This window comes from Amphiprion ocellaris, chromosome 4 (genome assembly GCF_022539595.1).
Source record: "Amphiprion ocellaris isolate individual 3 ecotype Okinawa chromosome 4, ASM2253959v1, whole genome shotgun sequence".
NCBI lineage: Eukaryota > Metazoa > Chordata > Actinopteri > Pomacentridae > Amphiprion > Amphiprion ocellaris.
Window position 1 is genome coordinate 35,859,589 of NC_072769.1, and position 25,924 is coordinate 35,885,512.

A 25,924-nucleotide genomic window follows, 5' to 3' on the forward strand; every position below is an offset into this window, starting at 1 on the left:
TTGTTCGGTTTTTCTGGTTGCACCTCTTCAGATAAATCTTGTTGCAGAGGTGTCTATGAGGCCGGCACATGTCAAACACTGCAACTGCTTCTCGCACCACCGCCGACTACTTCACATTCACTATTTTCACAACTTGTGCAGCTTCAGTCTGTTTCTCTGGTGAGTGGATGACCCATGTCTTCCAAAAGCCTTCCCTGACTCTACTACAGTGAACTAGTACGTGCCATTTATAAAATCCTCCACATTTCGACCCCGTTCACCTCTTCCACAGTCCACCAAGCATCACACAGTCTGAGAAACTGAGCCTCCCTGCTGTGCTACATGTACTTTACAAATGCACTTTTGTGTGACCGAGTGTTCTGCACCAGCTAATAATTTATAAAGGGGGAAGATTCAGACTAAATTCCACCTCTCATGATCATTTTCAGCGGTTTTCCTTGCAGCTGTTCAATCCCTCTAAATGTTTTATTGAGCTGAGAACAGGGATTTTTCCAGAAATCTACTTACCTGAGCCACCTGCAGGCAATAGGAACCATCTCACCGACCTTGGCAGCACATTAGACAAAGAAATAGAGTTGTTTTCCAAAGATCCTTCAATCCCGTTTGACCTCTTCTAAGTCTTTCAAGTAAACTCACAAGCACTCAGCCTAAACCTCCCCTTCAGTTCAAGCACCTCCACGTTTTAACACGTATGCGTCACAGACGGAAGAACCTGAAAGAGATGGGGGAAGAAAAAAAATCAATCATACCAATTCCTCTTAAAGTTCAGACCGCCTCTGGTTACCTGGCCATCGATCTCCTGCTCCTTCACCTCGATTGCAGGTGGGACTGTTTCTGCACTGCTCAACTGCTAAGACCGCTGTATTTCCTCTCAGAGCTTGTTTTGTCTGTGCTGAGCCACTTACAGGATCAGTAAAAGAATCAGCTCTGTCATATAACATTAATGCTGATATCGCTTCTCTTCAGCGGGAGAGCCACAAGTTTTGATTCCAAGGTTTTCCTCTAATGAATGTCATGTCGTTATTGACAGTGAGGAAAAGTGGGTTATGAAGCTGTGGCCTCGAGGCTAATGACAATCCAGCAGCAGCCAGCGGTCCTCTGCTGTCTCGATGCATAAGCTAACGGTGTTTGTAAAGGGTCTAGACCATTAAAGACAACTTTTTTTTTTCCTACACAGCAGATGAGGCTCAGTTAGGCAACTTAAAGATTTCTCCTGACAAAGAATAATGAGACTATTGATTGTCCTACGAGATATTTACCAAAGTCCACTTTGAAACAGCCAAGTGCCTTGACACCTAAGGAGGGCTGCATCCTCTGAATGCAACTCTGGGAGAAGAAAAAAAAAAGAAAAGATAAGCTCTTTGGGTATGCAGCATCGCCTTGGAAATCAAGAGGACAAAGAAAACGAGAGCAGGATGGATGTGCACTTTCAATCGCCATTTTTTCCCCCCAAAGTCTCATTGTTAAAGTCATATGGGTTGGTCACAGTTTATTGGTTTAAATCAACATTTACAGTCAATTATTTTAGAAACTCAAGGATTTGTATTTTTTATATTTAAAAAAAGAAAAGGGAACCAAGAAAGAAAGAACATTACAAATAAAAAAGGGAAGCAAAATTATGAATATACAAATTAATTCTCCTGAAATATCCTAGAAAAATCTCAGAGAAGTGTAGTCTAACTCACTGAATATAGACTTCTTGTTACAGCAGGTTCAAAAGGCTCAGGAAATGAAACACAACACAGTAAACGTTTTTAAAAATGTTTTTATTAACAACAAGAAACTCAATACAGGAACCGGAACTTGAATCTTAGACAAAGAAGAACTGAACTACTACTAGAACTAAGAAACAAACCCATCTAGCGATACAGAGGAATAACTACATGAATATGGAAACTGAAACTAAGGTTAACCCACATATGGTAACACCAAGGTAGGGAAACAACTGAAAATACAACACTAACCCAGCCTAGACTACCAGTAATTATGAGCTGAAACCCCAGACTAAAGTTATCCTATGCAAAGCATAAAATACATTAAGTTAAATACGGAACGCTGATTATTTAATTCGACGTATTAACAATACAAAGAGTCTGGTGATACTAGGGCTTGGAGACTTAACTGATGCGCTGAAAACAGTCCTTTTGGCTTGACTTTATCCAGAACTCTCCCTCCTGGTGTTCGCCATGTGTTTGGTAATTTGTTGTCAGTAGAACCCGGTCGTGGCAGATGTTTCCAGAGAAAGTCCTCTTTCCAGGTGTACGCTGATGTTCCCAGGTTAAGCTGGCGACAGGTGGAGATCCTCCGGAGAAGAAAGCAGAATCTGTGGTGGGGCGGAAAACCAGCAGACGAAGGAACCCAGGCAACTCAGCAGGCAGGAATCAGCTTTCTAAACACAGAAAACAGAATTACTGGCAATTCTAGGCTGGTGGCAAAGACAGTTCTACTCCCAGCACTAACTGGAGATTAGACAACGGTCCAGCTTCAAATGACGGCTGCTATCTGCTTTTATAGAGACGTTCAGAGACCAGTCACTCAGCTCCACCTGCAGCTCGTCTGCTGATTAAGATGCAATACACCTGCTGCCAGCTTCACCTAGAACACACCTAGGAGAGAGAGAGAGAGAGAGAGCAGGAAGCACTACCACAGTCCACAGCCTTAAGCTGTGGCTGTGACACTTCTGGTATAAACCTGCTATTTCCACCACATATTTCACACAACATTCTCCTCCCCATCCGCTGTCTGTATGTTTTCAAAATCTTCTTCACACTAGAAGGAACAACAACAACAACAACAACAACCTCGGAGCAGAAAAAAAAATGGCAATTTAAAGTTTTGATAATGATTTGGACACAAAATTATCCATTTCAGTGGCAGTGCTTGCATCCCTTTATACAAATGTTTCACCAACACAAGTTAACACAACACTGCTAACACCCCCAAGTGCATTTCCATCAGACTTGCAGTGAACTTTTTCTCCCAATTGTGGCAGCTTGTTTTTTACACTGCGATTCTTTCTCTTTTATCTGGAGCAGGTTTTTCTTCCATGTTCGCCATCATGTGCTTAGCTGCTGTAGCCAACTCCATCTCCGCTGCCACAGTTCCTTCCTGCTTCAGCTTCAGCAAACCAATCATTGCTGGCTGGTGTAAAATGCATCGCTGCTCGTGCACTAGTGCAGACATGCGTCCTGCTGTAGGTGACTGACTACAGCTAGCTCACGACCAAAGAGTTTTGCATGGAATACACTGCTTTACAGTCGAGTAGAGTAAAACGTAAATGTCCATCAGGTGTCGTTTCAGTTACAGTCGGTCATCCAGTACATATGAGATAAACACAGGGCAAAATCTGTATATTCTTTTCATTTTTTAGTTTTTTAGTCTTCTGTCTTTTGCTTTTTTGCTCGTATTTTTGTTGTTGCCTGTCTTCTAACATGTGCAGCACGGTGGTTGACTCCAGTTGCTCTATAAATAAATTGATTTGATAGCTCCCACACTGTCACTATAGATCATGGGAAAACAAAGAGATGCAATGACATCCGTGATTACAGTTTGTTTGGAAAAAAGCATAATATCAGATGGGATCAAAGACAGTCTGTATCTATTAGTGCTACTTATTGGAAATGAAACCTCCTCAAGATGGAAACAGGAACTAAATTTTTAATATTGAAACGTTCTGTAACCCCTCTGTGTGCAAACTACACCATGAAAATCATTTTCTTCAGTTTATTTTTTTTGGTCAGATGGTACAGATGCATTTACAAACCGCTTGCTTTAGCTTCCGTTGATCAAACCGTCTATTGATAACTAATCATAAGTTGAAAAGAACCTGTAGCAGCCTTTTTTCAGCACCATGGATGTTAGCTTTGTTGTTCTGTCTTGTTTTATGGTGGTTGACATGAAAAAAGTTTGGTTTTCTTTCTGATCTCTGAGCTGTGATGTTCAGAATATTACACCGCCATGCTGTGATGGTGATGCCAGGAACAGCAGGCATCTTTTACTGAATCAATTTGTGATCAATCCACCTCACGCTTGAATCACGCATTAATAGCAGATGAATTTTAGACATGAACAGTGATGATAAAGATACAGAAAAATGGAAATGCATGGAAGAAATAGCACATTGCACCATTTGATCCAAACAAATCCCCAGATAAAACAGTGTAACATCCTGTACAAAATTTAGTATTGGAGTGGTTTGCAGGAACCTTGTAATAAATCTCCAGTAGGACACTGCATGGAATGTATTGGTAGATGGTAGGGTGTACTTTGGCTCTGCAAGCTCCAAAAGACAGAAAAAACCTGTATTCGCTACATATATGTCAGAAAATGCATTGCAGATGAGCTGTTGTACCTGGTTGTTCCACAACATGGAACCTCTTACTGTTTATTACTGTAGTGATCAGAGGACACGGTTACTCCAATATTATGTGTCTGTAGCACAGGAACACAGTTGTAGGACCCTTGTTTTCTACTGAAATGGGCATACAGTGTGCCAATAACTGCTTTCTGTCCTGCAATTTAACTTGATTGCTAAGAGTAGAATGTCAAACAACTTGTGTAATGAGCATAAATAGGTAATTATCAGGTAAAATAATGATACAGTATTGTTTTAGTCCTCTTTGCTGTCCCAAAATCTCAATATGATGTTTTAAAGGCTGGAGAGAGCTGAGACAATATAATAAGCTTTAGTAACAAAAATGTACAGTGTTACAACAGCAAAGGTGATAGCAAAAACATTTAAGAAATATCAGCAGGGAAAAAAAAGATTTACATACAACACATCCCGTCTTTGACAATACTCTCTTTCTAGCTGAAAACATCAGAATTTTTTAGTGTTAAACAAATAGAACATGAGTCACATTCAGTGTTTGCGCAGTAACTGTCATTCATATTGGTCAAAATTGCAGTCCTTGCTTCACAAGGCTACCTGTTATTCTTTTAGTTATCCAATGCGATAGGTGGCGCTGTCTTAAAAAAGTAAGGGGTCCTACAAATGTGGTCTGCCAAGTGTGGACCTGAAAATGCTACTCGGTCATGCAGACTGCTGGCAGTTTATGGTGGCAAACAGAGAGCATTTTGAGGGTTTAGCTAGGAAAGGGCACCATGATAAAGACTTTTGTTGATGCTTAATGGTGTCTGGCCATAATACACGTATTTAAGACAAGCCAGGATTGACTTGTTCGGTGTTTTTTGACATATATAACAAAGGTGCCCTCGTGGCTCAAACGTGTTTCAGTTGACCAGAAACTGCAACATCAGCATCTGTTAAAAACTGATTGGTAGCGCTGGTGTGTTTTGATCAAGAAAAATGTTCAGAACTTGCATTTTTAACGTCCTGCCACAAATTGCACTCTCCCTTTACAACACCTGTGTGAGTGGATGTAAACAAAGCATCCGGCTTTGATTTATACTGCACTGATCAGTTAAAAAACGCCTTGATTGACCTCAGCGTCCCTATTAGTGGTGTGTGATACTGCAAGATTGGATATCAATCCGATACCAAGTAAATACAGGGCCAGTATAGCCGATACCGAAATCACAATGTGAGGGATGACCTCCTCAGACTATATTCATTTTTGACAGTTTGGTCCTAGTGTGGTGCTTCATACTGTGACAGGAGGAGCTCTGACACAGACAGTCAGGTCACCTGTTTGATGGAACTGCAGCAGGGCAGGCAAACAAGAGAGAAACTGCAACTAAAGTTTCGATCTCATTGCACTGGTATCGTTCAATATCAATACCAACGCTGGTATCGATATTATCAATATATTCCTATCCGTCCACTTCTAAACCCTATTCAGAAGAAGTGATTAATTAATAAATTGCATTTTCTGTGTTGCAGGTTCCCACATCAGGACGAGCCACCTACTATGTGTCCTACAAGAGAGACTCGTTCATACAAATCAAACTGCCGAAGTATTCATTGCCGAAGGTGAGCTGCAGCTGCACCTTTTTATTGGATGATTCATTCAAATCTGTTAAATCTCAGAAGAGTCAATCGTGGAGACATAATGTAAAATAATGTAGACTGGTTTAAAAAGAAGATTATTTTTCAGTCAAACTTTTCATAATCTGACTTTTACACGTAACAGCACATTTAGCCGCAGCTTACAGTCAGTCATCAAGCATTTATATTCACACTGCAGCATTGATCTCATGATCTCCCACCAGGTCAGCATGTTCTAATCCCTCACCTCTCCACCCACAGTCATAACTCCTCTTAATCTCTCCTCCCGATAGGATTTACACATTGTCAGCACTGATGAGAAGCAGGTATTTGCAGCGGTACAGGAGTGGAACCAGAACGACACCTATAACCTCTACCTGTCCGACACCCGAGGGATCTACTTCACCTTGGCAATGGAGAATGTCAAGACCACCAGGGGCATCGGAGGGAACCAGATGCTGGACCTGTACGAGGTAGGAACCCCATCAAATCCACTGCCCTTTAGGGGTGCATACAGTTTCACTGATTTAATCTATGAGACTATTACTTTTTTACTGCTTCTTAAGGTTTGACCATAAAGTACAGCCAGATGCATGTGTCGGCACACAGACAGTGGAGCGAAAAAAGTTTATGTTTCCCCAACAAAAACTGCAAAAAAATATGTGTTGATTACTTTTTCATAACAGGTAATAAAGCCTTTGAGTTGTAAAGCAGCAAAATACTTTATGTCAACCACAGAGCTAGATTTATTGGCTCTTTTGGAAGATTTAAGAACCAAGCTTGTAGAGGCTGCAACAAAACAGCTGAAACAAACAGTGAAAATGTGTGAAAACATTTTTTTTTTTTTTTTTTTTTTAATTGATGTTTTTGTTTTGCTTCTGTCACATTTTCCTTCACTGTAGGGTAATTTTTCTCTGCAATATAAAGTCCTGCTCCTCAGTGAAAAGAGCACAACCACAACTAGGAGAGAGAACTTTGCGAATATCTATTGTGCCCTATGCTAAATTTAGGATGTCATAAATCATGAAAAAAGAGAAAGTTTATGCCAATTTAAAATAAGAAATTGAACTTTAGTTTTTTTTTCTTTTTTGTGGCATTGTAACACCATCATACTGCACATTTCTGAGTTCTTTCTCCTTCATGGTTGTTCTGTTTCTATAGAGGTGCAGTACTTTCATATTGCAGTGAAAAATGAGCCCACAGTGAGGAAAAATGAGATATGAGCAAAATTCATTGGGGTTAGAGAGTTAATAGATTAATAGAAAGGTTTCTATTTTTCCACATTGAATGGATGTAGCAGTGTCAATTACTTCAGTTAGCTTTAATGATAAAATTTACATTCCCCTTTGTTTATATTTGCATTTATGTCTGACTGGTCCACACACAGATCCCCCTCTCTGTTTAGGCTACTTGGTTCCTTCCAGCTATTTGTAGCATTGTTGCTAGCTGTGGCATTGAGTGCTGCACATTTAGATAAATAATCAGGATTATGGTTGCTACAGTTAAATACGCATGATATTGATGTTTCAAATGTCGTACAATTGTAAAAGAGCTTACATAGATCAAATCTGTGATGTTAGATTAAACTGTGTATCAGCTGAAGAAGTTAGCTTTTTGCTTTTGTGATGATTGTCTGCTTTTCTGGAGTCTATGAGCTTGAAATTATACTTTTTCCCTTTAAACTTTCTCTATTCTAATTTCTGTCAAAGTGCAAAAATTAGGTCTACTAATACTCTAACTTTGTGCGTCTGATGATACAGTTTTTCTGCTGCAACTCAACCATTGTTTTCTGAGAGTAGGATTGCTGAGTAAAGAATAAGAAAGAATGGTGGATGTGTAATTACAAAATCATGTTTTTCCTTTTACATTGGGGGAAAGCAAATACTGAAGTCAATGTAATGTGCAGTATTATAATTTTTATGTTCAATATTTCAATTTTATGTGCGATGTAATGTTACTTTATTAGCTCAGCATCATTACTTCTAAATTTTCTATTTTCTAGCCAGTTTAGCTTATTTGTTTTTATTATTAGTAATGTATTTCTTTTTGCTTTTCTACTACTGTGTGACTTAATTTAAAATTCATTTGCAGCAATGCAAACAATTAATTTTAGGGGAATCAAATGATTTAAGTAGATCTAACTTAAATTAGCATCAATAATACTTGTTGACCTAATTTGGATAAACATAATTCAAATATATATTTCAAATTCAAATGCACAGTTTAAATTGGTCCCAAACTCCTTCTTGGTTAGTGTGTCTGATTTGGTATGCTGTGGAAAATGAGTGGAGACTACACATCTGGAAATTATAGTGTGTCTGTAAAGAAACGTTCAGCACAGCAGGAGTTTAAAGAACCGTTTTATTTATATTTAACCTCTAGGAGATGTTCTAAGTTCTGGTGAATTCTCATTTTAATGCAGATTTGTACATTAGCGGAAATGTAGCACAGCATGAAAGTGAAAGTAGCGCTCGTATAATCATGCAGGCTGGGGATGATTCAGGAACAAGATCAGCATATGAGAACACTTTTACTTTAATAAAACTGTAAATTAATAAGAGTTTCAGAATATAAAGGGACTTAACATTAGTGGTTAAACTACAGGACATTGATATCAGTGTTAGCTTGTGGTCTTTGGCTTTTATTAGCAGGTACTTTATTGTTTCCTCCAAACCAGTTAACACTACAACTCTGAAATAAGTCCTACAAAATCGTATCAGGAGATTTAAGAGTTAAATAGACTCAGTAATTTGACTTGTTGCTGCATGTTGAGCGTCATTTGTACAATCAAACTGCCTAAATGTTCTCTGTCGAAGTTACACTCAAGCACATTTGTACTTGGTGATTATGATTCATAGAAATCAGTTTAGTTTCATAATGAATTAATTATAAAGGTAATTAAGTAATTCCATGTACCTGAATATTTTTAACTTTTAAACTGTTGCTGTCACAACAGTGAATTGAATCTACACTGGTGAAAAAAGGGCATTTTACTGTTTGTTTTTCAAAAGACTTGGCAGAAAATCCTACTTTTGCAAACAAGACACTTATTACAGATAGCAAATAAGTAGATGAGTGTTAATGAGATATGCAAGAAATATCAGGATCAATAATAGATTTTAAATTGTAAATGAATAAATGAACTCCTGTGTAGATGTAATCTATGTTGCAAGTAAAGATGAATAATGAATGGAACCTTTTTATGATAAGAAGAGATTGCAAAACTGTGCTCCCTTAAACAAAAGTCTCCTAGTGAGTGTTTAATTGAACATTTTCGTGAATCCAGCCTTGGATTTACTGAGTTATAGTGCATTGTTTTAAAAACAAAACACAGCACATTGAAATGCACAAAAAACAGCTAAAATGTCTTTTTCTTGTTGCATAAAATTTTGTATTAACTTCTACAAATTTAAACTGTGAACTAATCAAAATCCGGCATCAAAATTAACTATGTTCAGGCGCTTATGATTAAATGTGTTATAAATTCGGATTTTCATGCCCCGTTGCACAAAATGAGCATATTGTATCTCGGAGGGGAGCATCAACAGGGCTGTTAATCAGTACCACAGAACCACCAATTACTTTGCTGCTGCTCCCTCACTTTTTAAAGGCCCCCTTCGGATTCAAATGGAAACAACAAGTCTTTGTAAAAAGTCCTTGCACCAAGTTTACCCATTTGGCTGTGTAATGATTTACGCTTGCATTAATTTTGACCCCTCCCTGTGAGTTCTACCAACTTTATTGAAGTGAAAAACAGCTGCTGCTACTTTTTAAATGCAGGAACACACACTAAACGGCAGCCAATGTAAATCCATCCATTATCTATACACCGCTTAATCCTCACTAGGGTCGCGGGGGGGCTGGAGCCTATCCCAGCTGACTCGGGCGAAGGCAGGGGACACCCTAGACAGGTCACCAGTCTGTCACAGGGCTACATACAGAGACAAACAATCACTCTCACATTCACACCTACGGGCAGTTTAGAATAATCAATTAACCTCAGCATATTTTTGGACTGTGGGAGGAAGCCGGAGTACCCGGAGAAAACCCACGCATGCACAGGGAGAACATGCAAACTCCATGCAGAAAGATCCCGGGAAAGCCGGGACGTGAACCAGGGACCTTCTTGCTGCAAGGCGAAAGTGCTAACCACTACGCCACTGTGCAGCCCCGCCAATGTAAATGTAGCTGAAATATTTTAAAGGTAGTAATAAATATTCCTTTAAAAAAATGGTAAATATGAATTTGAATTAAGCTTTTTAGCCACACAAATGAGATATTCAACAGCTCAACATGCAGTTACTCATCAATATTATTACCACTTAAAAGCGTTACTCAGTGCTTCTGTCTGATCTTTGCTCCAATTGGCAGGCAAATAAATGTGATATTTATCAAGTGTTCATTATTACTACAGGTAATGAAGTGACAGTGATTTTAATTGAGTATTTTTTTTTCACTTTAAGGTCCACAGTACATGAGACTTTCATTTGTTTAAAGCTGGCACAATAAGTGGCCTTTAAATTTGCTTGAATTCATTCGTATGGCAAGAGTCTCTATGTCGTTGTATTTTTGTCTTCCAAATGAGCCAAGACAGTTGATGAAAGTGTCTATTAATGTGACAGGGTTTACAGCTCAAACACTAACTCTGCTAACGTTATAAAGGGATCAATGAAAACTGTGGTTGTGACATGAGATGTATGCATTCACAGACTTGCTGTGGAGTTTGTGTTACAGTCACTCGTCTGATACAGATGCAATCCAGGTCGTGGTCGTCCATCTTCGTGACAGCAGACATATTCAGTGTAAAGAGCATGCTTAATGGGGCTCGCTGCCATGCACCTCTGGACTTGTAATGACCTTGTTAGCTTAGCGGCTACCTGCTGCCGCCTGTGTTTGCATTCATGGCGGCACAGCAGAATTCCCTCCGTCTCCCCCCAGTGAACCAGTTTATCACTCCCACACTGGCAGGTGTGACTGAGAGAGTGAAGGAATGGAGTGAGATATTGGCCAGCAGCAGTGGCAGTGCTGTGGTAATTAACAATGCCATTACTTCTCCTGCACAGTATGCGGATGTGAATTCGGGCCTGAGTGCAGCTCCTATTTCCGTGCAGCTGTAGTTAAGGCGTTTCAGCGTACAGCTCTAGATGATAAGGCTTTAATTGCGCCCGTCACACGGCTACAGCTCCATTCCTGATCTGAACCTAAACAAGAGATGGATGATACACTGCTGTCTCCGATAAATCAGAGCCATTACACAGGAGAAGATGTATGCTATGGAACTCATCCCATTTATTGTTGTTAGAGCCTGACAAACTGCGCTTCACACATCTAATGTTCCAGAGAGACAGTCAGACCAGAGCAGACGGCAAACTACGACAAAGTTGTTTTGTTCCTCCACTTAGAAGTCATGTCTCTCCCCAGAGGGCCTCTGCTCTCTCCGCAACCTCCCTCACCGAAATCAATTATTATTTTTTCCACACAGAAAATTGCACAATTATCTCCTAAATTAGAGGGATTATTTTATTGTCAGTCAGATTGGAAAAAGGCAATTTCTGTAATCATGAGCCTTTGTTGTGCAAACTAATTTTCTGTTGACATCAGGGCTCTACATCACATGCTAAGCTTCCCTTCAGTCTGAGAGGTGGTTTAGCAGGTGGCTTTCCCAAAATTAGTACTGTGATTGGCTGAGGTTGACTGTATCAGAAATCATTTATCTCCCTGTCGCTTCAGTATAAACAGCTCCAGATGATTGACTGAAGACATGAAGTGGATTGTTGTTGGTGGAGACTATGGGATGATCTGGATGATGATGCTGATGCTTGCGATGATGATCTGTTTTCCTGCCAGTAAGCTTCAAACACACAAGCTGTGATTTAACAAATTAGTCATAAAATATATTGCTAAATTGCTTCACTTTAAATAATTGGCAATTTCCCAGTGTTCAATAAAGACCCTCCATCTTCAGGAAAATGTGTCTTCCTCAGATTGGCAGCCATGTTTTCATGTAATAAACACGTGGGTTTTAGCTGATGGATGCACTTCTGTCAGACGCCGGTCAAAAGGTCATGTTGTTAAATATATCTGTGGATGTTGTTGATGAATTTTAAAAAAAAAAATCTTGCAGTGGGCTTTTGTCTGCAGAATTTGGAGCAGATTTAAAGTTGCACTGATGAGTTTAAAGCTGCACTGTATCTTTATATAAACAAAGCCAATGTCATGCTATGACTTCCCTAGAAATGATTAGCATTCAGGATGTTACAATGAACTCTCCCACTCCCTTGTTTAGCCTTTATAGTTAATTATTTTGGCTTTACCCCCTACAAACTCTGCATTCACCAACATGGTTTCATGCTAGATTAGTTTTCAGCTAAACATGTCTAAGCCCAAACGTACCAGCTTTTAAAGTGAACAGAAGACTTCAGAATATATTTTATTGCACAGTGTACATAGTTTTGCAAGAATAACCCGAAGAACGGTTTGATGACCAACTTTCCAAGAACAAAAACCTACTAGGGATAAAGACAAAACAGTTAACCTAAAAACAAGAATGCATTCATGTAAAATAACCAAACAGACAGTTACCATATAAATAAATGAGAACCTAAGAGCTTATAATTCATTTTGTTGACACTACATTAAAGCCACCTGTCAGCAGGTGGATGGATGAGGCAGCAGGCGAATAGTCAGTTCTTGAAATTGATGTTGGAAACAGGAAAAATGTGCAGCTTGAGGATCTGAAAGACACTGACAAACTGTGGTGGTAGAAAATGGTCCAAGGAAGATCAGCCAGTAAATTGGTAATAAGGCATATAAAGGCTCTGATCCCACAGAAGAGCTACTGTAGCACTTAATATTGCTCTCATGTAAAGGAGTCAGAACATCAGTCAGAGTGTCCATGCTGACTCCTGTTCACCACTGAAAGCTCCTATAACATCAGAGCTGGACCATGGAGAAATAGAAGAAAGTGTCCTGTCCCAAATCACAGTTTGTCATTTTCCTGGAGAAGAGATGGCAGCAAGATGGAAAAAAAGTTGTGCCAGTGGAGGCAGTGTGATGCTCTGGATGATGTCCTGCTGGGAAACCTTGAGTCCTGCGTTCATGTGGATGTTACTTACACATAAATATTACTGCAGAACACAGCCAGCACTTCATGACAGCTTTATTCACGGATGGACTCGTTCAGCATGATAATTCTCCCTGCTACGTCTTTTTTTGGTGTTTTCAACTTGTTTTCAACAATCCATCCATTCAACTTTTAGTGCCAATTAGCACTGAAACTAGTTAGTGCAAAATTAACAAAACAATTTCTTTTTGTTTTTTTTAACCTTTATTTACCCAGGTAGGTCAGTTGAGAAGTAGTTCTCGTTTACATTCAGATTTTTTATTTTGTTGGTCAGATAAAGGCAAACTGAGGATGAACAAAAGACATTTCAAAGGGAGACTACATGTGCTTTGAGTCGGATAGTACAAAGAATCCAATTCCACACAATCAAGTGAGAAAGAATAAAAACCCTTTGTTAAATAAGTGGCAGTGCATTATTTAAAAAATGCCACAATGCGTGTCAGCAGTGCTTATACATAATGTATTGTGTCTCTATTGTAAAGCCAAATAAATGGAAGCACTGCCTCACAGATACAGTAAATTAATTTCATATTGATGCTGAACTGCCGGGGTTGCATTTCATTTGTCTTATATGTGTGTGAAAAAGAACAAAAGGGGGTCATGCAAGTCAAACCCCCTCCCCTTCCTTTTCTGTGTTATTTAAGAATTCCCTGTTGTATGATAATTGGAAAGCCAGCAGAGTGCCGTGCAGAATGTAGTATCAGCAAATAGAGATGTTTGTTTACTGGGTATTGTAGAAATATAAAATATTCAACATAAGGTCTTGCACTGTTCATTCTTTATGGACACAGTTATGACTCATGCTTGCCTCACGGATGGCAGCAGAAGTTATGAAAGCAGCGGGGTGTTCACTATCTTTGCTTGCATGCAACAGAGCAGTCATCAGGCTTTATTCCTCAAATTCTCAGCTGGATTGAGGTGTGGGCTATGACTTGGTCTCTCCAGAGCATTTCCCTTGTTGTCTTTAAACCATTTCTGTGTAGCTTTGGCTGTTTGCTCCAGCTCATTGTCTTGCTGGAAAACAAATCTTCTCTCATGTTGCAATTCTCTTGCACACTGCATCTGGTTTTCCTCTAGTATTTCCCTGTAGTTTCTTGCATTCCTTTTACCCACTGCCTTTACAAACCTTTCCGGGCCTGCAGCCAAGAAGCATCCCCACGTCATGATGCTGCCACCACCATGCTTCACGATGGGGATGGTGTGTTTGTGATGTGTGTGTTCACCATTCATTCTTTATGGACAAAGTTATGACTCATGCTTGCATCAGGGATGGTAGCAGAAGTTATTAAAAGCAGCGGGGTGTTCACTGTCTCTGTTCACATGCTACAGCTAATAGCAGAAAGCATTGCTGCTCGAAGGCAGCGAGTTTCAGAGTAATCTGTGCCATGGAACAGAGTCTGCGTCCTTCGTTGTGAAGGAAGTAGTGTGGGTGGTGAGAGTGACGGATGGAGAGGATTGCATGCTGATGGACATGTGTGGTCTCCTGGGTTGTGTGCAGGTGTGTGTGTGTGTGTGTGTGTTACAGAGGAGGTGGAGGCAATAAATAATTACCACAGTGATTGACAGGTCTGGTTGGATAAGGACGGGAGGCCGTATCCGTCCTAGGTGCCACGTCTCTATGACAATGTCAAATGCGCTGCCTATTAGTGCCACTTATACAGACGTGCCCCTTCAGGGAGGCGAGCACATCCGAGTGGAGCCCTTCACTATGGCAACCATTCGGAGCAACTATGTCCTTTCCGTTGCATATCATGCTCTGGTTTTGGCTGAGGGATATGTCGAATCCCTGAGAGACAGCTAGCAGGGCATATTTGGGGAGAGAAGTCTGCAGGAGTGTGTTTCTGTGTGTGTGATTCAGTGTCACTTGTGTGCGGCCATCATATTGTACCGTCTGGATTGCTGAAACGTGTGAGGGTATAATTACAGATCGCACTTACCACACTATAAGAAAATACAGTGATGCTGTCTGCGGGACTGTCAGCCACAGAAAAGACAGGACGAGCAAGCCATTTGCATTTAACTAGTGTTGTGAAGATTGCTGCCTCAATACACAAAATGCCTGTTCTGATGAGAGCACTGGGTATGTTTTTTTTTTCATCTGCAGCTGAGAGCTTTCACTGTTAGGGGAGATGGGAAGAGAGTGAGGCATAAAATGCTCCCTTCTGGTTTGTATTAAGAGGATAAAGTTTTTTATGTTTGTGTGTCCATTAGGTGTCAGGAATTAAAGGCATGCTAATCGCTAACAAGAGGCAAGACAATCAGGTGAAGACGTACATCACCTACAACAAAGGCAGAGACTGGAGGCTCCTGCAGGCTCCAGCTGCTGACCTGGATGGGAATGACATCCACTGCATACTGGTAAGATGCAGGACTGTCTGTTTACTGGAGCTCAAAACTGTTTCTCTTTACAGGGAGATGCAAGTACATAATGTGAAACTGGGTGAGACAAAGCCAGAATTTAGGACTTCATTGTGTCACTTTATAAGTGATAACAAACAGCTTTATTAGTGGTTTATTGACCCATAAACTATTAAAAGAAGCACTTTTTGTTTGTTTTGCTTGTGTTCCAGTTTCCTTCTCTGGTTTGCACACCTTTTTATTTATTTATTTGACAGGGACAGTGCACATTAATGACCGTCTATTTGCACAGCAATGGACGTGAATATGCTGGATTATGGCAATAATGCTAATTTACATCCGCAGTCCCTAGGCAGGTAAAAAAAAAACTGAGAAAAGACATAACAGTGATACATAGGACACTAAGTCACAATAAACGTACACTGCAAAAAATACATAGAGAAAACATTACAATACATACAATACATACAATACATACAATAAAACACAGGACGCAGTAAAGGGACAATAGGTCACCATAAAAGCACATTAAAAAAAGTACACAAAGAAGTAGCCTTCTTCATACTTTCACTTCAGTGTGTCACACTAAGTAAAATATTTCTCAGGATTACTTTTGGTTAACCTAACAACTTTGGATTACCATTTAGACATGCAAAACATAAACAGACATTTCAATTAAGTTTCACGTTGCAGTTTTTCTTCTGCTTTTTTCTACAAATCCAAATTGGTTCAAAATATCTGTTTTTGCTCCCCTTGAATATTAATATTTGGTCTTGACTCAAAAAAAAACCGTCAACAGTCAATCACTGGGCCTCACGTGCACTTTTGTCACAACTACCAGTCCCTGCCTACCACTACTTAATACTGTCTCATAATACAGCTCAGGAAACATTATTTCATTAAACAGTATAAGTAGCGCACAAAAAAAAATCCCACCTTTCTGTGCCTCTGTATTCCCTAATTATAGTAAACATACATTTCAAACATAAAGTGTTTAAAATCAATTTTGTACCAGAAAATTAATAGATAAGTGTAATAAACAAAATGATAAAATGACAAAATGATATGATTCGCCAACTAGTACTGTCATGGTTCCAAACAAGACAACTGATACATTCGCATTAAAACTGATTTTATGTGAAACGTGTGTGGGAAGTGGTGTGATAGCATCAGTAGCAGAATTTCAGATGATCTTAAATGACTGAAAGTAAATACTGCAGCAAAGAAAACCACTGGACTCCTGTTGTGACAATGCTCCCATAAAAAAGTGATAAAGAAGGCAATATACAGTGCCTATAAAAAGTATTCACCCTCTCTTGGAAGTTGTACTATTTTATAGCGCATCAACATTGAATCATGGTCAATATAATTTGGCTTTTTTGTTCAGTAGAATTTACCAAAAGAAAGCTCCTTTATGTGAAAGTGAAAACAGATTTCTGAAAAATAATGTCAGTTAAAAGTAGCAAATGTAAAATAATTGATTGCATAAGTATTCACCCCCTTATTCAATAAATGCACCTTTGATTGCCGTCACAGCATTGAGTCTGTGTGGATAGGTCTCAATCAGTCCAAACATCTGGACACAAACATTTTACCTCATTCTTTCTTTGAAAAAGTGTCAAGTTGCATGGGGATCTTGAGTGAGCAGCCCTTTTCAAGCCCAGCCACAAATTCTCACTTGAAGTGAGATTTGGGCTCTGACTCAGCCACTTCAGAACTTTCATCTTGTCTTCTCAACCATTACTTTAGTTTTTGCTTTTCACTTGACGTCATTATCTTAATGCAAAGCAAATCTTCTTCCAAGTCACAGTTCTCTTGCAGACTGCATCAGGTTGTCCTTCAGGACGTCTCTATACTTTGCTGTATTCATTTTGTCCTCTACCTTTACAAGTGTCATGATGCTGCCACCACCATGCTTCACATCATGATGCTGCCACCACCATGCTTCACATCATGATGCTGCCACCACCATGCTTCACATCATGATGCTGCCACCACCATGCTTCATATCATGATGCTGCCACTGCCGTGCTTCACAATGGGGATGATGTGTTTGTGATGATGTGCAGTGTTTGATGTCTGCCAAACATAACAACTAATCCGATAGCTTACAATCTCACCTTTGGCCTTATTATAGACCAAAAAACTTGCTTCCAGCTGACTTCAGACTCCCACATGTCTTGTGGTGAACTGTAGTCTAGATTTAATACGAGCTTTTTTCATCCGTGACTTGCCACTCTCCCATTAATCTTTGACTGATGAAGAACAGGCAATAGCACAGCCTCTCCCATCTCAGCTGCTGAAGTTTGTAACTCCTTCTGAGTAGTCATAGGTGTCTTGGTGGCCTCAATTTCCAGTCTTTTTCTTGCTCAGTCACTCAGTTTTGAAGACGACCTGCTCTCTGCAGATTTACACGTCACATATTCCTTTCATTTCTTGATGATACTACCTACTCATACCCTACCCTACCGCACCTCATACCCTACTCTAGCTGATATTTAGTAACTTGGATTTTTTTAAAAAAAAATTTTTTTGTATCCATCCCATAATTTATGCTTTTTAATAACCTTTTTCATAGGGTTGCATGAAGTGTTCTTTTGTCTTCATGGTGTAGTTATATCCAGGAGCACTGATTCACCAGTGACTGGACCTTCAAGATACAGGTGTCTTTATACTACAATCACTGTGACACATTCAATGCATTCAGACGATCTCTGCTTCACTAACTGTGTGACCTCTAGCTATAACTGGCTGCGCCTGTGTTGAATTAGTTGAGTCACTTTATACATGGGTGAATACTTATGCAGTTACTAATTTTACATTTTGTATTTTTAATTTATTGTCATTACTTTGTAGTTTTAAGAATCAGTCACTTTGACATGAAATAATGTTTTTTGATAAATTCTTGTCAAAAAGACGAATTAAATTTACCATGATTCAATGTCGAAATGCAACGTAAGGGGAAATCTTTTAATTAGGGGGTGACACTTCAGTGGGATTTGTGGCAGGTGGATATGTAGCAGAATTCTCCTTTAACTTGTGGAAAAGTGCAGCTCTTTTCCACCACAACCCACATGTTAGGATGTAATTTTGACTTCCAACTGCAGATTTGGGTTGCTATTTTTAATATTATTTACGATCCAGTGTTGAGAGAAGGAGAAAATACACTGATGAGAGAGAAACCCAACAGCTGTTCACACAATGGTAAAACAAAATTTACTGCTGCATATAGTTGTTTTTAGTTTCAAACACAAACAAAAGTTCGAGTTCTGTTTTTCACAGCGAGGCAGATCAGGTGCTCGACTGGCAGATCCAGATTTGCTGCATGTATTAACATCCCTTCCTCATTAGACAGCCTCCCTGCAACTAAAGCTAACAGGCCCACTGTTAGGAGGAATCATGTTGGAGACATTAGAAGGACTTCATGCTGTTTAGGAGGTGATTTCAGGGTCATGCGCTGTGACTTGCAGGTTCCTCGTGCTTGCGCATTCATGTGACATTTTAATTACTGCTGTAGATTCCTTTTGATTACCCTGTTCAGTCCCACTGCCCTTGATGTCTCTACACTGGTGACACGCTGTCTGCTGCAAACATGAAAGCAAACACATCTTTTCTTTTTTTTTCTCTGCGCTGTGAACAAATGCAATTGTCTTGTGTTGCGTGCATGCCCCGGAGGCTCCGCTTCATACTTTAATGCAAATTCCATCGCTCTTTGTATTAATGACAGATTAAATGCAATTAGCAAAACTTATGAAGGCGCAGCTCGCTCTCTTTGGGAGACTAATGAGTATGACTTTTTTGTTGTTGTTGTTGTTCTCTCATTTTTTCTGACCCTATCATTTTCACATAACACATCAGCACAGCTCTTCCTCTGTTGTTACCTCGTAGGTAATTAAAAAAAGCTGATGCATAGCCTGATAGATTTATCATATGTGATCCAATGTATAAATGTGCCACTTAATGTTGTGGTTTCCAAGCGGAATTTTCCAGTTTAATGGACTGAATTTTACCATTAACTCTTCTTTTCTCCAGCAGCTCAACTGTTTGTTTGTGTGTTGTTTTTTTTATTATTCTTTTCCAGCCTTTCTGTTCCCTCCATCTCCAACTGCAAATGTCTGAGAACCCCTATTTGTCAGGAACGATCTCCACAAAGAGCTCTGCACCAGGGATCATAGTTGCCACAGGTGAGCTAAAGCAGTGAAAGAGTTTCATTTTGTGTGACATCCTCATCAGTGGTCGATATGTTCTCAAGTTCTCATTGTTTGGACAATCTCAGGTGTTCCTTTTCATGAGAAGAAAAGCTCTACATCAACAGCCTTCCTGGGTTATTCCATTAGTTTTGGAAGCAGGTGGAACAGACTACCCAAGAACACCCTTTGAGTTCTCCCAACATAATGAAGGCTGCTAGGTCCGACTTATTTACATTTACTCAGAATGGGTACTCAACTGTCACTGTGTCAAAGACGATGTTGGCGTTTCTGCATTTTGTTCCAAAAAGTCAAACTTCTCTAAGCAGCAGTTCACAGCTCAATAACCAAAAACAGCAGTTGACTTGTCTGTGTTTTATTCCTCAGTACTTCTTGTGCTGCATCCAGTTGATATATTTTCAGAAATCATATGAATACATGCAGCTGCTCTGCTCCCGGTCTGTTATTATCTTTTCATAAAATAACCAGGTTTCAGTAATCTAATTTGCTGCAAATACGAGCCTTTTATGTTGACTTAGAATTCATTCAGGCTACTAAGACTGCAGGTAGAGTCACTCAGAGCTCTGTGGAAAATTTAATTCATCTTAACATGCAGACTATTTTTTTCTCCCACAACCAACTGATTAAAGACTAAACTGTAAAAAATAATTATTTTCACAAATATACTGTAAAATCACAAAAAAATTATAGAAATTAAGTAATTTTCCAAATTTGAAATTCATTTACTAATCATATTTAATGCAACCCAAATATTTAAAGCATTAAGCTTGAATTTAACACTTTTATCTATTTAACAAAGGAAATATTCATGAAATGGCATTGAATTTGTAAATATATTTTAGCAGCCCTTTTATGTAAAAAAACAAAAACAATTAATACTTTTTAATTTTTCTATAAATTTAGACATGTCATTTCACAGCCTCTAATTTTGTCATTTCATAGATATTTTCATGTATTTTAAAAATACAGAAAACTGTAATAAAAAGGAAAACTTCCATAAAATTACAGATTCCTTTTAAACCGAGTTGCAGTGTCGGTTGACCAAGATTTTCTCTGGTTGACTGCAGCGTTAGTATGTAGTAAATCCACAGACAGACACTGAGATATCACAAATGAGTGCAATTCCAATTTAGGTGTTTAATATTGCTTCAACTTGCTACTTTGCCAGTATTTCAGATGACTGGTTCATGCAGCACCGTGACCCCTTCTCTTCCCCTCATTTAAGCTTCTGTCTGAGAGATTCTTTCAGCTTCAGTGGGCAGAAATCACTGCAGGATCTCTGCTGCTTCCACAGGATCACATGTCCACCTGTTCGGATCACCCGTCACCCAGCTGATTATGCACTTGTGGAAAAAAGCACCACAGTCTGCAAGCGTACGAGAAGACAAAAGGCATGTGTTCGCACCGGTGGAGAAATCCTGCTTTTCTGCTGCCGTTGTGTACACGATGCCAGTCGAGTCTGTTTTGTCTTCGGTGTGTGAGGATGCTGAACAAACAGCCACAGCATAGACTGCACAGTGTGTATTTGCGTGTGTTTCCTGGCTCAGACTTTGCTTTGGCACCACGATTCGCTTTGCCCGCTGTGCCTTTTAAGACGTCAGCTGGTGCAGAGATCATCTCACCAACATGACAAACACCATCCAGATCAAACACATGCCTATTTACTATGCTGCGGCCGAGATAGTGTAGCAGATCAGCAGATCAGCAGAAGAAACGTAGTTCACTTGCTGCACAGTTCAAAAAAAAAACAAAAACGAAGCTCTGGGCACTGTGCTATAACTCTGTCAGAGGGAAAGAAGCGCCCACCCTCCTCCACAGCTCATAATATGTTGCCTGAATGATGCAGACGTCCACAGGAATTAACCTGGGGTTTTCTTTCCATTATTCACACCAACTGAGAGACAGTAAGCTGATCTGGGAGTGACGCCAAGAGAATAAATCAATCACAGACGTGGTGTGATTGAAGGCATGTATTTAAAACACACACATGGCCTTTTATCTGTGTGATCTCACTACCACATTCTCTGTTGTTGTTTCCACTGCAGGAAATATCGGAGCCGAGCTGTCCTACAACAACGTGGGCATGTTCATATCGTCGGATGCCGGCAATAGCTGGAGACCGGTGAGATTCAGATTTACAGCAGCGGTCAACACTTTCGGACACCTGTTGTTAACATTTAACAAATGTTGTATTTTTGCGTTTTGGGTTGCAGCCCAAATGACACTGCTCAGCCCCACCACATTGAGTCTCTACAGAAGCAGTTTAAAGTACATTTTATTTTTTAAAAAAATAGCTGGTTTCATGAACCTTGATCAGTTCCTTTTAAAATCTTTGAGCTTTTACTTTGAAAGTGCGGTCCAGTATCAATCAGCCAATCAGCTATGAGTCACTGGTTGTCTGCAGTGAGCAGAGCAGAGAGAGGAGAAGGCAGACTAAAGAGTAGAGCCTGAAACAAACAGCTCAAAAACTGTTAGTCGTATTTAAAAAAATTATTTCTCCGTGTGATGTACAGTCTTGTTTTACACAAGCGAATGTATTTACATGTACACACTGTGTATTATACAGATCTGATGGCTGATTAGAGAGACCCTCCATTTATGATTTTCACTGAAATTTTGGAGCTCTGATATAATGGGAGTCAATGGAAGTTTTGTTCAGCACACTCTATGCTCTGAGGTGATTTATGAAAAAAAACGGAAATCCTACAGCAATGATACTCACACTGGGTGAAGGAGGACAAAAATGCCTACATTGCTGTGTGCAAATTGTTCATATAGAGTAAAAATTGTGATAAGAACACGTGTTTTTTTTTCTGGTGAGAATTTAGAGGTAGAGGGTGTGATGTCTTCCACTCTAGCTGGAGAAAAATTCTTGATTTTCAGAAAATTCATAAACCCTCAACCGTGATTGCATAAAAACCATAGAAGGTATCAAAATATGGATTTAAATCAATCATGTTCAAAGCCTTGTGACCCGTTTAAGCTTTGAATGAAGTTTGCACTGTAACATCTACCAGAGCTGCAGGGTTCCAAAGATGGCTGGTTTTGGCAGTTGCACGGCCGACTTCCCATTTTTTTCAATGGGGATTTTTTTAACCCGTTTTTTTAATTTACAAATTTTATTTAAACTCAAGGTGGTCAAGTTGCACACTTTTATACATAACTGATGTGGGTTTTCTTAAAACTGCGGGATGAATTAGGTGCATCATGTCGGATGAATTTATAAGAATAACCCAGAGGCATAGTAACAAGTCAGCCTATGCTTATGGATGCACTTGATAATAAAATCAGTAATGGCTGAATTATGTTTAGCAGCTACATGAGCTATACATACATTGCCATAGTTACTTAAACACTAAAATAAAACAGGGCTATTATTAATTATTATTATAATATTATATATAGTTATTATAATTATATTATTATTATTATCATTGAAACACTTCTTTGGAACTGAAATGACAGCAGTCGATGGGTGATCTGTAGCTATACAGGGAATCTTTGGATTCTTTGTGTTTTCTGTGTAGAGTTTTGCATTGTTTTATTTTTAGATTAGTCAGGTAAACCTCCATAATTAATAAAACGGATCTTAACTGTGGAATTTAATTTAAATATGACTAAATATGTAGCGGGTGGTGGGAACTGATGGGACTCGGAAACACCCCAATAATTTAAATTATTTGTTCCTTGTATTACTTCCAAAGGATAAGTCCCGATAAGTCCGCATGGGTGGATTTGTAGTAGGATCGCAATCTTGTGACCATCAGTAGGCAGCTGACATAGTGTTCACTTTTTGCCATAGTTACGTGCCACTATCCCGCAATGACACAGAAATCTTGAACAAATCCGTGGATCCAGACTATAAGCCACATCACTGCCAAAATCTAATCACTTGTGTCATTTTTGACCTTCCCTGAAAATTTCATCCAAATCCGTTTGCCCGTTTTTAAGTAATGTTGCTTACAGACAAACAGACGGACAAACGTACACCGATTGTCACATAACTCTGCCGCATTCCTTGGCGGAGTAATAAAGTTTTGTGTTGGAGTGAAGATTGCATTTTTTCCTGCAAATATCTCAAATATCAGTTACAGATATGCTTGATTACAAACAATTTGTATGATTCCTGTCTCTAAAAAAATCAGTCAACCTCACTGACTATTTGAGCTTTGAATTTGGGGTTGTGGAAAGGTGCTAAGTCAGAAAGCTGCCCCTTTGTACTCCTAACGTTGAGAAATTACAAGTCATAAAATGAAAGGTTTATTGTTAAAGTAAGATTTGCATGTTACATTTTGTATGTTTAGATATTTGAAGAGGAGCACAACGTTTGGTTTCTGGATAAAGGAGGAGCTCTGGTGGCCGTGAAGCAGCCGTCGGTGCCAACCAGACACTTGTGGTACGTCCATTTAAAACACTTTTCTGGACACGTTTCTGTTCTTAAATTGCTTTTTTCAATCTCCCGCGGCCTTTTTTAGGTGAATCCAACCGTTACGATCCAAAAAAAGGAGCATGTATATATTATACGTGCCACTTGATCCATTTAGTGATGCACTTTGACTGCAGCTCCAGCAGAAAAAAAATATAAAAAAGTCGATCTAATTTGAGAAATTTTTTTTTGCAGCCACTTATCATTAACAGGCAGCAGTGTGAGCCCCCTCTTTTAGTGTTTTCATTAACACGTCGGCTTCTCCTTGCCAACATCGGGTGCCCACGCTCTGCCTCAGTGCAGGCTAATCCAAGGGAGACCAGATCTGTTCTCCCTTTGCTTTTTGCAACAATTTTGAAATTAGTTTTAGAAGCAGCCAAGTGTAGCCTGCTGGGTTTTTTGTCTCCCGACCAATTTAAGTGCAGAAGTGAGAAGGAAACTGACAGATATAAGGCAGCCAGAGTGTCTGTACAGCAGGCATGGAAGTTAAGTTAAACATTCCCCTGCATGACGCTCATAATAGCTGCATGTCAACGCTTTTAGCCAAATGAAGGTTTTATTCTGCGATCTTCTTTCTGTTTCCAAGCTCTAGCCTCAGCAGCGTTTTCACCCGTGTCACACTCAGGTTCTTCCTGTTGTTCTCACTTCAGCCCCGATGCTGATAAGCTGTCAGAATCATTAGAGCCAGGGAGCTGATGATGAAAGCTGTCCAATTTTTTTTTTCTTTTCTCCTTCTCCCTGTTGCAGTTTTGTAGTCAAAAACATGAAACAGTTCTATTCTGGTCTTGTTTTTATCACCCCGGTGGAGACTTTTCACTCAGGACCTGCAAAATTTTTCTCTTTTCATCTCTTCTGAAAACAGTTTTGTTTCTCTTTTTGCTTTGATAACTCAGGCAGACAGTCTCTTAAATATCCTTCTAATGCTTTTTGATATTTACCCGAAGCTACAGTAGCTAATTACACAGAGACTTGGAGACAGTAAACCCTCACTTATGACCGGCTTCTGCTGCAGAGCTTCTGTTTCTGGGTTTTGTGATGGAAATGCCTTCTGACATTTGCACACAGGGTCAGCTTTGACGAAGGAAGGCAGTGGACCCAACACAGCTTCTCCTCAGTGCCGCTGTTCGTGGATGGAGTCTTGGTGGAGGCCGGAGCCGAGAACCAAATCATGACGTAAGTAAAAATAAAACCAAAAGAAAGGTGCTGAATGCAGTGTTAAAAGGTGCTGAAAGACTGTGTCCTTGTGGGCTGAGTGAAAGGTGAGTGATGCTCTCTGTTCTCTTCAGTTCTCTGTGTGATTTTTTAAAATCTAAATGGACTGAGAAGCTTTCAGAAAGGCCTCCATTCAAAGCTCTGTTTAGTCTTTATTAAGCCACATTTTCTGAGAGGCAATTAAAGAGCATGAAGGCCGTTGTCAGATGGATATTAGGTCACCTATGAACTGATATAATGACAGGAAAATCACTTTTTGAAACACAATAACCTGCAGGAGGCTTTGAAATGCACATTATTATTTTTGAAATCAACAGAATACACTACATATTCAAGAAAATCCTCAACACGCACGTTTTCAGTGGCTTTTGGCTGCTTTAAATGGTCTTAATATTTTATATTTATTTCATATTTATGTTTTAAAACTTTCAAGATCTTACAAGATGTCATCCTGACTGGCAAGATTTAGTATTTTATTTAGTTTTAAATTTTATTTTTTACTAGTTTTATCTGGTCTTGGTGTAATTTTGCTGCTGCTTGTCTGATGACATGCAACAGCAGTTTGGTCAACTCAAGTTGTTTTAAAGGTGGTATGTAAATATAAATTGATGTAATCTATCAGAGCAAGAAACAAACAAACACATAAACAA

General features: G+C 39.4%; 1 protein-coding gene across 1 annotated transcript in view; it reads left to right on the forward strand.

Moving 5' to 3' along the window:
* Window positions 1-25,924, forward strand: part of sorcs3a (sortilin related VPS10 domain containing receptor 3a) — a 314,018-nt gene that overhangs the window by 200,684 nt on the left and 87,410 nt on the right. Inside the window, exons 8-14 of the mRNA XM_055010019.1 lie at window positions 5,843-5,932; window positions 6,241-6,420; window positions 15,282-15,428; window positions 19,510-19,612; window positions 21,682-21,758; window positions 23,941-24,032; window positions 25,128-25,235. Of these exons, the coding sequence (XP_054865994.1) occupies window positions 5,843-5,932; window positions 6,241-6,420; window positions 15,282-15,428; window positions 19,510-19,612; window positions 21,682-21,758; window positions 23,941-24,032; window positions 25,128-25,235 (797 nt within the window). The remainder of the gene's footprint in view (window positions 1-5,842; window positions 5,933-6,240; window positions 6,421-15,281; window positions 15,429-19,509; window positions 19,613-21,681; window positions 21,759-23,940; window positions 24,033-25,127; window positions 25,236-25,924) is intronic.